Below are 15,093 nucleotides of genomic sequence, written 5' to 3'. Positions count from 1 at the left end.
GGGCTTTCAGGGTGCTTGGATCCTAGCTAGGATACCCTGAATTCCACCCATCCAGCCCAAGCCCAAACTCAAACTGCTTTCCTCTTGCCACTCCCTTCTTTTTGTCCCCTTCCCGGGTAAAGGTGTTGACCTTTCCCCTCCCTTACCTAGCTCAGGTTACAGGCTCTGGCATCGTCCATCCCCTAAAGTCCTCCCCTGCTCTCCCACTCCCCACATAGACAGTACCTACTGCATCACAATCTAGTGTAATGCCTGCATTTGTAGGCAAAAACATTGTTAAACCGGAAGAAAAAAAACAACTTATCGCTGACATCCTGAGACATAAATTCCTAAGGGAATACTGTGGTTTTCACCAAAAACACAAGCATTAGACAGCTTTGAAATTCAAAGCAGAGGTTCCTATTTAAAACCAACCAACCAACAAACCTTAAAAAAACATATAGATTTGTGATACCGGGTGGGAGTTAAGCCGCATTTCAAAAGAACGACTATCCCTCTCTCTTGCTCTACTGTGACCAAACCATGAAAAAAAAGGCAAGTTACTGCTATCCTATTAATGGCAGCAGTAAGGAGAAAACCCTGTTCCTAGTCTTGCTGTGCACGTTGGGTGTGAAGTGGGGCCCATCAAAAGGCTTCTGCACATGTAAATAATGCCTGGCAGTTTCAGGGGGTGACTCACGGCTCTTACCATCACATCCCAGGCCTGATTCTGATCTGATTTAAATCAGTTTAAAACAAGAATAACTACACCACATTGAAACCTATAGGCCAAATTCTGCTATTTGTTACACAGGTGCAGCTCCCATTGAAATCACTGATGGACATTTTCCATGTAGGCCCTTCTCCTTTTATGGTTACATATGGTGTATGGTGATTTTATTTTTATTTTTTTTTGGGGGGGGGAGGAGCACAAGTGTGGTGGTGGAAGTGCTTCTATAGAAGGTTTTTCCTGTATTTCCCATTCAAGTTATTTATTTTGTCATATCGTTTGCTGTAGTTCAACTGTAAAGAGAATTTATATATTTTGTTTGATGTTATCAAGCTCAATGCTATTTTATTATGTCCCCTGAGAAATTTGTAGTGCATGGATTTAGCAGCATATTGTTTAGTCCTTAGTCAATAACAGATACAACTTCCCAAATATTTTAGCAATAAGAAAAGAAGTAACCCTAACCTCCTACATTGATTGAAGCAGTCAAACTTAATATACTTTTACCTTTTTCTTCATTTTCTTCATCTTCAACTTTGACCTCAGCTAAAGTAGCTTCTTTTAGCTGAAGCACTTTCCGCTCTGTGAGGTGTTGCCTAAGCAGTAGCCAGAAAGTAATTGTGAAAAGGATCTGCAAGCAAAAATCAAAACAAAAACAAGAGACAGACTAATTGTACATCCTAGATCCTGCTAATGTTAACAGATATTTTGAAATGTTTTTCATGCCTCTGTTTCCCACTATTCAGCAAAATTGGCAACAACATAATCATTGCCAAAGAACACATTTCTGAAAGCTAGGTCAACCTATTCCATTACAAGCAAGTTTATTTTACTTCCCGTTGTCCTCCAATTTGGGTAGGAAACTGACTTTTCATTCTGTGGTCTTTGTTAATAGGCTTCTCTTTTGATTTCTTGCACTAGGAGAGTATAATCTATTATTCCATAACAAGGTACATAAATAAATACATCTTTTTAACACAAAGTATACTTTTGTGTTTTGTGTATACTGCCAGATTCAACAAGTGTCAGTACTGAGAGCCAGCCAGAACACAGAAAACAGTATGGCATCTGTTTATCATGGGCTTGAGCCTATATCCACTGAAGTCAAAGCTCCCATGAATTTCAGTGGTTCAGAATCAAGCCTCATTTCATTACTTTTGAGACATTCAAATAACCAAATATTTGGCACGCTTTATTGTGGTGGTGCTGCTGCTGCTGCTAACCAGGCTGATGATGTAATATAAAAAGTAGGGCTGTCGATTAACTGCAGTTAACTCATGCGATTAACTCAAAAAATTGTGATAAAAAAATTAATCACGATTTATCACATGGTTAAAAAATAGAACACCAATTGAAATTTATTAAATATTTTGGAGGTTTTCTACATTTTCATATATATTGATTTAAATTACAACACAGAATACAAAGTGTACAGAGCTCATTTTATATAATTTTTATTACAAATATTTGCATTGTAAAAATGATAAAAGAAATAGTATTTTTCAATTCACCTCATACAAGTACTGTAGTGCAATCTCTTTGTCATGGAAGTGCAACTTACAAATGTAGACTTTTTTTGTTATACAACTGCACTCAAATACAAAACAATGTAAAACTTTAGTGTCTACAAGTTCACTCAGTCCTACTTCTTGTGCAGCCAATCGCTAAGAGAAACAAGTTTGTTTACATTTACGGGAGATAATGCTGCTTGCTTCTTATTTATATCACCTGAAAGAGAGAATAGATGTTCGCATGGCACTTTTGTAGCTGGCATTGCAAGGTATTTACATGCCAGATATGCTAAAAATGCGTATGCCCCTTTATGCTTTGCTCACCATTCCAGAGGACATGCTTTCATGCTGATGATGCTTGTTAAAAAAAATGCATTAATTAAATTTGTGGCTGAACTCCTTGGAGAGAAACTGTACGTCTCCTTCTCTGTGTTTTACCTGCATTCTGCCATATATTTCATGTTACAGCAGTCTCGGATGATGACCCAGCACGTCGTTCATTTTAAGAACACTTTCACTGCAGATTTGACAAAATGCAAAGAAACCAGTGTGAGATTTCTAAAGATAGCTAGAACACTCGATTCATGATTTAAGAATCTGAAGTGCCTTCCAAAAATTTGAGAGGGATGGAGTATGCAACATGCTTTCAGAAGTTTTAAAAGAGCAACACTCCGATGCAGAAACTACAGAACCCGAATCACCAAAAGAGAAAATGAACCTTCTGCTGGTGACATTTGACTCAGGCCTTGGCTATACTTGCAAGTTATAGTTCATTAAATCAGCCCCAGGCACCCTAACTCCTGAGATGTCTACACTGGCAAGGCACTTAGAGCAGCTGGACTCCATGGCTGGCGTGCCCCTGGTAATCCACCTGCACAAGAAGCACAGAGCTTTCTGTGCCCCAGCTGGAGTGCTGGGTGTCAGTATGGATGAAGTGTTGCATTACTGCACTATGATTGGCCTCCGGAAACATCACATAATCCCTTGAAGTCAAGTGGCCATTCTCGTCATTGTTTTGAACTCGGCTGCAGGCATGTGGATACAGGGACAGCTTTAGCAGGTGCAGGGCCCGATTTGTGGGGCTTGTACTCACTGGAGAGCGCTCCGAGTCTTCGGCAGCGGCACTTCGGATTGTGGCACTCCAGCCGGGGCGGGGGGGAGGGCTGCAGGGCTTGCCTCGCTCTGGCTGGGATAGCGTGGCCAAGGGGATTGCTTCACTCCGGCTGGGGGAGCGGGGCCGCGGGGATTGCCGTGCCCAGGCCGGTGCTCCGGCCAGGGTAGTGGGGCCACGGGGCTTGCCATGCTCCAGCCGGGGGAGCGGGGCCGCGGAGCTTGCTGCGCTCTGGCCGGGGAAGTGGGGCCGCTGGGGTTGCCTCACTCTGACTGGGGGAGTGGGGCTGCGGGGATTGCCTCACTCCAGCTGGGGGAGCGGGGCTGGGTGCGGGGCCCTCCTAGGCACAGGGCCCGATTCAGAGGAATCAGGGGAATCAGCCTAAAGCCGTCCCTGTGTGGTTATACCCTTTCAAAGCTCCATTTCTTGCAGCCAGCATGCTTATCTGCTCCGGGACACAAAGCAAACCATCACTGTGGAATGCTCCTGCTGCAGAGGCAGGCGTTTCTGTATGAGAGAGAGAGGCAGGGGGTGGAGGATGATGTCGGGGTTTCCCTCGCTGCTCTCTGAACTTACAAGACAGCACAAGACAGCATGCTGACATACTCTCTGCCCCCCCAAACACACTGTCTCTCCCCCCACAGCCACACAATACACTCCCTGTCACACTCCACCCCCCACATTTGAAAAGCAGCTGGCAATCTAGTAGGATGCCCTGGAACAATGGGATTGGGAAACCTGCATCATGTGATGCTGTGCCTGCCCCATTAGGCACTGCAAATCCTTTCCAAAGCATGCTGCAGCCACTTGCACACTAAGATAGCTACCACAATGCACTGCTCTCTGTGGCATTGCAAGAGCTGTTAATGTAGCCACTCCACTGCACTTGCAGCTGATAATGTGAACACACAGCAGCGCTTTCCCTGCTTCTGTCTCTGAGGGCTGGTTTAACTCCCGGTGCTCTACATCTGGAAGTGTAGACATAGCCTTGGATGATGAAAATGAACATGCCTTGGTCTGCACTGCTTTGGATCGTTATCATCGGAATGGATGCATGTCCTCTGGAATGGTGGTTGAAGCATAAAGGGACGTATAAATCTTTAGCGAATCTGGCACGTAAATACCTTGCGACGCTGGCTACAACAGTGCCATGCAAATATGCATTCTCACTTTCAGGTGACATTGTAAACAAGAAGGTGGCAGCATTATCTCCTGCAAATGTAAACACACTTGTTTGTCTGAGCAATTGGCTGAACAAGAAGTAGAAATAAGCGGACTTGTAGTTTCTAAAGTTATACATTGTTTTATTTTTGAATGCAATTATTTTTTGTATATAACTATAAATTTAAGTTCTACTCTCATGATAAAGAGATTGCACTACAGTACTTGTATTAAGTGAATTGAAAAATACTATTTCTTTTATTTTTACAGTGCAAATATTTATAACAAAAAAATATAAAATGAGCACCGTACACTTCGTTTTCCATGTTGTAATTGAAATCAATATGTTTGAAAATGTGGAAAATATCCAAAAATATTTATAGAAATAGAATTCTATTATTAACAGAGTGATTAACTGTGTGATTAATCATGATTAATTTTTTTAATCACGTCATTAGTTGCAATTAATTTTTTTAACTGCTTGACAGGCCTAATAAAAAGTGATTCTGCTTTTTCATCTGAACTGAAAGCAACTGACAAAACAATGTATTTTTGTTACTTTTTCAGCCACTAATAATGGTTATAAACACTGACAAAAATGACAATGTTCCTTTTAAGGGATTTTAATTATATTTATTTCTTGTTTGTGCATTCAGATGGAATTTACGTTCTGATCACAGAGTTTGTTCACACTTGCTTCCATGCAACACATACCAGTAGTGTGAGAAGTGGCACAGGAAGCAAGAATGGCCAGAAGTTGAGTGAGTGATCCTGCATCACTGCTCAGAAGCATATTTTATCAACTGATTTCAGCTCAAATTGATGAATTTCCCATTAAAATGAGCTGATTTGCACTGTAAGCTCTTTGAGGCAGGGACATATAAATGTAAAACGCCTACCTCCACAGGCCCCAGTCGCTGAAGAGGATGTCTAAACACTACCACAAGATAAATAGATAATAATGATTGGGCAACCCAGTTTTTAAAGGAGTGAAAAGGCACCAGATTAGCTAAAAATAAATACCTAAAATAGAGATCAAAACTGCTAAACATACAAACATAATGGGTAAATGAAGCCCTTTCATGAATGGCAAATGCACAGAGAGTTTGGGTTAACACTTTTAAACTCTCGACTGGGGAGTGGAAACTCCCTCCATTGTGCAGTGCTAGATGTAAACCAGGAATAGAGCGCAGAAAACAAATCCTTGGGGGTAACTGGACAACTTTGGGAACTGATAATGGGGCACATAGATCATCATTTCAAAATAACTAGTAGGAATCCAGCCCAGACTGGCTGTGACCCAGAATTCTTTCCATAAGGTGTCTGTTAGTGGTGTCCGTGAAACAAGTTGGCAGCCTCATTTCAGTTTGCAGAATACATACATCACAAAAACCATTACAAGTGACACTAAACTTTATCTTGAGAGATGGGTCATGGAGACAGAACTACTCTCTCCCTTCTAGAGATGGAAGCTTCACATCAATGTTAAAGTATATAGGCAGATCAGCACAGAGGAAACCTACTCTGCCACTACCACCATCTCTTTGTTCTATGAGGTAACGAAGGGCTTCATTCTCTGGTCATGTTAACACAGCACCTTTCACAGGCCATGAGAGTGGGTAACAACAAGAGGTTCCACACCACCAGAAGTGACTTTCAGAAGCATTGTGCTGACTCAGAAACAATGGGGGCAGCTCCTCACTGGGGGTAAATAGTCATAGGTCCACTGAAATTAATGATACATTTATATCAGCTGAAGATCTGCTCTAATCCTCCAGAAGTGCTGGGCAAATTCACAAGGAAGCAGCCACTGCTATGCAACCTTTAGCATCGTATAACATGCATTTACCCCAACATTGACTGAGCTCTATTTTGGTCAGCTGCTGCCCTCTTTGGAGTCACTGCCAGCATTAGACTAGGTTTTGGAACTGTGGAATACAGAAGTGTTTTCTTACTGCCTCCGACAGCCAGCCTCAGTGCAATGCAGCTCTATTTACCTTTAAGGTCAGTACACTTTCTCCAAAGCGCATACAAATACATGCAGGGAAAATTATGGTACATTATTTTACTTTGCTTTTATACCACGGAATTTTTATTTACGTCCACAGGATGCATTTTATCCAGCCTAACAAATCCAACAGACGTCCTTAAGTTAGTTTTATAGGTATAACTAAAATCATCCCATATACACAAAGATTTCACTTTCCTGATAGCAGTTAGTTTTAGATATAAAAGACGGTTACTCATCTTTGTAACTGTTGTTCTTCGAGATGTGTTGCTCATATCCATTCCAGTTAGGTGTGCGCGTGCCGCGTGCACGTTCGTCGGAGAAACTTTTACCCTAGCAACCCAGGCGGATCGGCTGGGCGCCCCCTGGAGTGGCGCCACTATGGCGCCCAATATATATCCCAGCCGACCCGGCCACCCTTCAGTTCCTTCTTGCCGGCTACTCCGACAGTAGGGAAGGAGGGTGGGTTTGGAATGGATATGAGCAACACATCTTGAAGAACAACAGTTACAAAGGTGAGTAACCGTCTTTTCTTCTTCGAGTGATTGCTCATATCCATTCCAGTTAGGTGATTCCCAAGCCTTACCTAGGCGGTGGGGTCGGAGTGAGATGTGGCGGTATTTAGAACTGCTACGCCATAGGCCGCATCATCTCTTGATTGTCTGACTAGCGCATAGTGTGAGGTGAACGTGTGGACCGATGACCAGGTCGCTGCACGGCATATCTCCTGGATAGGCACGTGCGCCAGGAAGGCTGCCGACGATGCCTTAGCTGTCGTGGAATGTGCCGTGAGGTGGCCAGAGGGGACACGAGCTAGGTCGTAGCATGCACGAATGCATGCAGTCACCCAGGAGGAGATCCTCTGAGAGGAGATTGGTTGACCCCTCATCCATTCTGCGACCGCCACAAACAGCTGAGGGGACTTCCGGAATGGCTTTGTTCGCTCAATGTAGAAGGCGAGCACTCTGCGTACATCTAAGGAGTGTAGCTGCTGTTCTTTCCGAGAAGAGTGGGGCTTCGGGAAGAAGACCGGGAGGAAGATGTCCTGGTTGGTATGGAAGGCAGACACAACCTTAGGGAGGAATGCCGGGTGAGGTCGCAGGTGTACTTTGTCCTTATGGAAGACGGTGTAGGGTGGGTCCACTGTGAGGGCTCTCAGCTCGGAGACCCGTCTGGCCGATGTAATGGCCACCAAGAAGGCCGTCTTCCAAGACAGGTACATGAGCGAGCAAGTCGCTAGTGGTTCAAATGACGGGAGCGTGAGCCTGTTTAGGACCAAGTTAAGGTCCCAGGTAGGAGCGGGGCAGCGTGCGGGGGGGTAGAGACGCTCCAGGCCTTTAACAAATCTGGCGACTAGGGGGTGGGAGAATACGGAGTGGCCACCCTCCCCTGGTCGAAAGGCGGATATGGCCGCTAAGTGCACCTTTAAGGAGGATGACGCCAGGCCCTGCTGCTTAAGGTGCCAGAGGTAGTCCAGGACCGTGGGAATCGGGGTCTGCGTAGGGTTCACCCCCTGAGTAGCACACCAGCAGGAGAAGCGCTTCCACTTGGCCCTGTACGTTGAGCGAGTGGAGGGCTTCCTGCTGTTAAGGAGGATATGCTGGACCGGTGCGGAGCAGCTGAGCTCCGCCACGTTCAGCCATGCAGGAGCCACGCCGTGAGGTGCAGGGCTCACAGGTCCGGGTGACAGAGCCTGCCGTGATCAGGTCTGGGTGGAGAGGAAGGGGAATTGGAGGGTCCACAGACAGGTCCAGCAAGGCGGTGAACCAGTGCTGTCTGGGCCACGCGGGTGTGATCAGGATTAGATGCGCCCTGTCCTTGCATAGTTTCAACAGGACTCTGTGCACCAGAGGGAACGGAGGGAAGGCATACAGTAGGTTGTGGGACCATGGTACGAGGAATGCGTCCGTGATCGACCCAGGAGAGAGGCCCTGAAAGGAGCAAAACTCCTGGCACTTCCTGTTGGACTTGGTCGCAAAGAGGTCTATGCGGGGAAATCCCCACCTCTGGAAGATGGAATGGATGACATCCGGTCTGATCGACCATTCGTGGCATAGGAAGGATCGGCTGAGTCTGTCCGCCAGTGTGTTCTTGACCCCTGGGAGGAAGGATGCCACCAGATCTATCGACTGGGCTATGCAGAAGTCCCAGAGTCGAATGGCTTGCTGACATAGGGGAGACGAACGGGTTCCCCCGTTTGTTGATATAGTATATGGCCGTTGTGTTGTCCATGAGTACGGAAACACAACGGCCGTGCAGATGTCTTTGAAACGCCTGGCAGGCGAGGCGGACTGCCCTCAACTCCCGGACATTTATGTGGAGTGACAGCTCTTGGGACGACCAGAGGCCCTGGGTACGCAGGTGCCCTAGGTGGGCCCCCCACCACAGGGATGATGCATCGGTTGTTAGAGTCATCGACGGTGGCTGCGGTTGGAACGGCATCCCCGGGCATACTAGGGATGGGGTCAGCCACCAGTCGAGGGAGCGGAGACGGTCGGGGGGGACCATCACCAATACATCTAGGTGGTCCCTGCCCGGGCGGAATACGGAATGAAGCCACGTTTGGAAGGGCCTAATTCGGAGCCTGGCATACTTCGTCACGTAAGTGCATGCGGCCCTATGCCCTAGTAGTGCGAGGCAGGTGCGAGCTGAGGTGAATGGGGAGGCCTGCAAGCTCCGTATGATCAAGACGATAGTCTGGAAGCGGGGCTGAGGTAAGTACGCCCTGGCCTGAGTAGAGTCCAGGGTCGCGCCTATGAAGTCCAACCTCTGTGTGGGGACCAGGCTGGATTTCTCGGCATTGAGAAGCAGGCCTAGCTGGGAAAAGAGGTCCGTAACCACCTCGACATGTCGCCGCACCTGTGACTGGGAGGACCCCTTTAGGAGCCAGTCGTTGAGGTACGGGAACACGTGGATTTCCCGCCGACGGAGGTGGGCGGCCACAATGGCCATGCACTTGGTGAACACCCTCGGGGCTGTGGAGAGGCCGAAGGGTAGGACTGCGAACTGGAAGTGCTGATGTCTGACCGTGAATCGAAGGTACTTCCTGTGCGGTGGAAAGATGGCGATATGGAAGTACGCGTCCTTCATGTCGAGGGCGGCATACCAGTCTCCAGGATCCAGGGATGGAATAATGGTTCCCAGGGAGATAATGCAGAACTTCAACTTGAGCATCCATTTGTTGAGGCCCCGCAGGTCTAGGATGGGTCTGAGACCTCCCTTGGACTTGGGGATCAGAAAATATCGGGAGTAGAACCCCTTGCCTCTCTCACCTAGAGGTACCTCCTCTATAGCTCCTGTTGCGAGGAGAGAACGAACCTCCTGCAGAAGGGTTTGCTCGTGAGAGAGGTCCCTGAAGAGGGACCGGGAAGGGGGGCGGGAAGGGGGTGAGGAAGCAAATTGCAGGTGGTATCCTTGCTTCACTGTGCGCAGCACCCAACGATCTGAAGTTAACCGGGACCACGCCGGGAGGAAGTGGGAGAGGCGGTTGGAGAAAGTAGGGGAAGGATCCTGTCTTGCGTCTGGTATGCCGTCCCCGGGTGCACCTTCAAAAGCCGGACTTGGAGGCCGGTGGTGCCTTGGAGGGCCCTTGGTTTTTGCCTCCCTGGGAGCCGGACAGGCGTCTGCGGCCCCCCTGACCACACCGTCTACTGAGGTCCTGCCTCTGGCGGGGTGGGAAGTATGGGCGTCGTGCTTGGGGCCTGAAGGGTCTACGCTGGGTGGAAGGTGTATGCATCCCCAGCGAGCGTATGATGACTCGATTGTCCTTCAGGTTTTGCAATTTGGAGTCCGTCTTGTCCGAGAACAACCCTTTCCCGTCAAAGGGTAAGTCCTGGACGGTATATTGGAGTTCCGGAGGTAGGGTAGAGGCCTGGAGCCAGGAAATGCGCCTCATGATTATTCCCGAGGCCAAGGTTCTGGCTGCTGAGTCAGCCGCGTCGAGGGAGGCCTGGAGAGAGGTCCTGGCCACCTTCTTACCCTCCTCCAGGAACGCATTAAACTCCGGGCGGCAGTCCTGGGGTAGAAGCTCGGAGAACTTACCCACCTCCGCCCAGATATTATAGTTATAACGGCCCAGTAGGGCCTGTTGGTTGGCCACATGGAGTTGCAAGGCTCCAGCTGAATACACCTTGCGCCCCATGAGGTCCATTCGTCTAGCTTCCTTGGCCTTGGGGGCCGGACCCTGTTGGCCGTGCCATTCCCTGTCGTTGACAGACTGGACAACTAGGGAGGAAGGAAGAGGGTGAACATATAGGTACTCGTACCCCCGAGAGGGTATCATGTACTTCCTCTCCACTCCCTTAGCTGTCGGCGGGATGGAGGCTGGTGACTGCCACAGGTTATCGGCAGTAGACTGGATAGTCTTTATGAATGGGAGGGCTACCCGGGTAGGTGCATCGGCAAAGAGGATGCTCACTACCGGGTTCTCAACCTCTGGGACCTCCTCTACAGGTAGGTTGATATTAAGGGCCACTCTACGGAGGAGGTCCTGGTGGGCCCTGAGGTCTATCGATGGGGGTCCTGATGCTGAAGACCCAGCCACAGCCTCATCTGGCGAGGAGGAGGAGGAGGAGGATACTCCGGGGATGAGGGCATACTGTGCGGTCTCCTGCTCATGGACTGGTTCCTGCTCGAGTTGACCCGGGGAGTCTGGTGGCGGCTGTTTATCCAACTCAACCACGGGGGGGCGGGAAACAGTGGCCTCTTGCACCTGATGTTCTGAGGCGGTAGAACGTGTCCGGGGCACGGGGCCACCCTGGGTCTGATGATATGCCCAGGATGTCCAAAAACCCCACTGTTGGGCACCCGCGTCCTGCGGGCGGGGGTCCTAGAACACTCCCAGCGGTACTTCGGGATCCTGGTCCCGTTCGTAATAGCTACCCGCCTGGGAGGATGCCGACATGCCTCTGGACAGCCAAGGTGGAGCGGCGAAAGTTGGCGCCGAGGTACGACAGACCTTACACCTCTGGGTTGTGGTGACCGGTGTCTGTATTGGTGACGGTGTTGAGAGCGAGACCGGGACCTGCAACCGGCTCGGTGCCGGGAGGTCAACCGAGATCTCAAGTCTCTCTGTCTCCATCTGCTCCTGGAGGCGCGGTGCCCACTGCGGTGCCATGAGCTGGAGCGGTACAGCGAGTACTGAGTTGACGCCTGAGACGTCGACCGGTGCCGGGAGCCTGACCAGTGCCGGGAGCGTGAGCGGTACCGAGGTGATCGGTGCCGGGAGCCTAACCGGTGCCGAGGTGATCGGTGCCGGGAAGGTGATCGGTGCCAGGAGTCTGACCGGTGCCGAGACCAAGATCGACATCGAGAGCATGAGCGATGCCTCGATGCAGAACGTCCGTGGGACCGCGATCTGGAGCGGTGCTGGTCTGCTACGCTGACCGAAGCTGGTCTGGTCAGGGTCGGTTTGCCCATGGAGTGCAGTACCCGCACCGGCGGTGCCGGAGGTAAGGGCAGCGGTGCCTCTGTGATCGCGATCAGATCCCTCACTGCGGCAAACGTCTCCGGGGTAGAAGGCGAAGCAGGCTCTACCACGGTGTGCACCGGGGAGCCGCCAGGTGCCGGACTCGACGGCCCTCGTGGGGTCGGAGTCAACGGTACCGGCTTAGGCGGTGCCACGGCAGGTATCGGTGCCGGGCGGTCCGTCTTTGGCGCAGGCTCTAACTGCGAGGCAGTTGATGTCGGGATGATCTGCGCCTTCGCCACCTTCGGCCTCGGGAGAGGGAGCGGCTCGGAGTCGGTTTCGGTGCCGGCGGAAGCCGGTGCTGTGAGTCCTTGGTGGCAGCGCTAGGCTTGCTTACCGGCTGACTTGTGCTTGGTGTCGAGGGCGGAGGTGTCAGGGCCGTTTCCATAAGCAGCTGTCTTAATCTAATGTCTCGCTCCGTCTTGGTTCTCGGCTTGAAAGACTTGCAGATCGAGCACTTAGCCGATAAGTGCGACTCCCCGAGGCACTTCAAGCAGGAGTCAGGCGGGTCTCCAACTGGCATGGGCTTGTGACAAGCCGAGCACTGCTTGAAACCCGATGAGCTGGGCATGAGCTCCGGCTCCCGGTGCGGGGAAAGGGGAGGGGGTCACCAATCCCCTCAAACTACAACTAATAACTACACTAATAACACTAGTTAATTTACTGACTAATAATTATATGTATATATGTACCACAATAAACTATAACTACTATATACAACGATAGCTAAATGAGCTGCTAGGGAGTGTGGAGGTCAGCGAAGCCGCGCTCCACAGTTCCAACGACCAACACGGGCGGTAAGAAGGAACTGAAGGGTGGTTGGGTCGGCTGGGATATATATTGGGCGCCATAGCGGCGCCACTCCAGGGGGCACCCAGCCGACCCGCCTGGGTTGCTAGGGTAAAAGTTTCTCCGATGAACGTGCACGCGGTGCGCGCACACCTAACTGGAATGGATATGAGCAATCACTCGAAGAAGAACATTCCATGATGCAATTCATCTTTGAAATTATTGAAAAGGGGGTGGCAATATACCAAGGCAGCTAAATCTCTTAAGAGAGATTTACAAAGTCAATGAGGAGAAATTGCAGAACTTACCTCTTGACTATTTAATCACTCTTATCAAGACTAGCGCTACCTTCCACAGGAAAAACAACAGAATGCTTACTAGCATTCAAATACATTATAAATCCAGACATAGCTTGTTAAGGGGCACTGCCAAGCAGGAAACACAGGTGCAGAACCTTTTCAAGCTGAATTCAGGTGTAACATGATGGAAGTGATTCACTCAGTTATAAGGGAATTGGGCCAACTATCTGCACTCTGTGAGAAGCTCCTCTTGAGTGCTCTATGAAGCAGCTTCTATTGTGTGCTCACTTTCCTCTCTCAAAGATAATCTGCCAAATGTAGTGGTTTCAAGACAGGGAAAATATCTGGGTGGAAAAAGCTCCATTAATTGAAACCAGGAAACTCTTTCACTTGTTATCTAAGGAGATACCAATTTGTGCTTTTTTCAACTGAAAGACTAAAGAATTAATTCCGCTAAGTACTTGAGCATATGCCTACTTTGAGATGTGTGATCTGTCCCATTAACTTCAATGAGACTATTCATGTGCTTAAAGTTTGGCTCATGCTCAAAAAGCTTGTTAACCTGGGCACTTGTACTCTTAGAGACAAGTCTGGTGTGCTTTCCAGTGGCTCTCAAACTTTTTTACTGGTGACCCCTTTCACATAGCAAGACTCTGAATGTGACCCCTCCTTTACAAATTAAAAACACTTTTTAATATATTTAACACAATTATAAATGCTAGAGGCAAAGTAGGGTTTGGGCGGAGGCTGACAGCTCACAACCTGCCATGTAATAACCTTGTGACTCCCTGAGGGGTCCCGACCCCCAGTTTGAGAACCTCTGCTTTATATAGTCAAATGAACTCAACTGGTCTTCACGAATTAAAAAATATTTGACATTGCAGGTTTAATTATCTTTTTCCACTGCTCTTATGGTGAGGCTGCTATACTTAAACTGGCATGACATCTCAGGTGTTCATTAATATACCTAAAATGGTACTTGCGAATATTCTGGCGAATAAAAGCCAGTGATTCCACTCACTAACATTTGCAATACTTGTTATTCATTTGTTCAGAAGCATTCAGATGATTTTTGTATTCCTAAGAATGTTTATGGACAGCAAATGTTCATAGTGTCATGAATAATAGCACAGAGAAATATTCCTGAAAGTATTTGGACTATAAGTGTTCTCACAGTAAGTTTTTATGCTTCACACAATGCATTTATCTAGTATTTTTTCTAAGTTTTAGTGTATAATTTCCAAAGCAAAACAAAGAGCTATGCATGAGATTTTCAAAATGCTGGCATAAACTCTGCTCTCATTAAAGTCAACAGATTTTACCATAGATTTACAAGTGTCTGGATTTGTGATTTTTAATCCCACCAGACTCCACATGCAATATGCATTCATAACAAAAGTGTTCATGAATAGCTGAGACATCATGTCACGGGTTGTGAGAGGTGGGGTTATAAAATGTTGCCACACACAAATTCTGCTAACAAAATAACATAGTGAAAGGGAGAAAGGGGGGAACAATCACTGTACTGAGGTCTGCTACATTAGTCTTTGTTCAGAAAAAAGAGAAGGGAATGGAAATCTTTTATTTAAGTACAACTACAGCACTGAGTTTTTACCTGTACTGACTGATGCTAATGACAAAGCAGAAATGCACTTATAAAATATATATTTTATGTATGTATAGTGTGTGTGTGTATGTACAAGTAAGTTTCATCAAACAAAAGCTGCCTCATAATTCTATTTAATTTATCTTGTATTTAAGAAATTCAAGTAAATATTTTTCTCTTCCCTTACCTGTTGTTTTTACAGGGACAAATACTAAAGTTATTTTCTCCCTGGTGAGAACTATTTTATAAAATTATCTAAATCTGACACATTCGTTATAGTATTTAATTTACCAGCAAGAAGTAATTTTGTGCTATTGTATTTTTTAGCCACTCATCCTGTACTGTAAGTCCCATGCTGAACAGGATTATTCGATGTATTAAACACCAAAGGACCTGAAGTTTTTATTGATGGCTAGTGTATAGGGCTTACTT

The 15,093-nt window shown here is 47.8% G+C and overlaps 1 protein-coding gene across 1 annotated transcript in view; it reads right to left on the bottom strand.

Annotated features, from left to right (window-relative positions):
* Window positions 1-15,093, bottom strand: part of PIEZO2 (piezo type mechanosensitive ion channel component 2) — a 496,400-nt gene that overhangs the window by 128,871 nt on the left and 352,436 nt on the right. Inside the window, exon 14 of the mRNA XM_030549442.1 lies at window positions 1,217-1,340. Within this exon, the coding sequence (XP_030405302.1) occupies window positions 1,217-1,340 (124 nt within the window). The remainder of the gene's footprint in view (window positions 1-1,216; window positions 1,341-15,093) is intronic.

Source organism: Gopherus evgoodei, chromosome 2, assembly GCF_007399415.2.
Source record: "Gopherus evgoodei ecotype Sinaloan lineage chromosome 2, rGopEvg1_v1.p, whole genome shotgun sequence".
Taxonomy (NCBI): domain Eukaryota; kingdom Metazoa; phylum Chordata; order Testudines; family Testudinidae; genus Gopherus; species Gopherus evgoodei.
The sequence above is the reverse complement of the archived record's forward strand: the minus strand, read 5'-3'. Positions and strand labels throughout refer to the sequence as shown.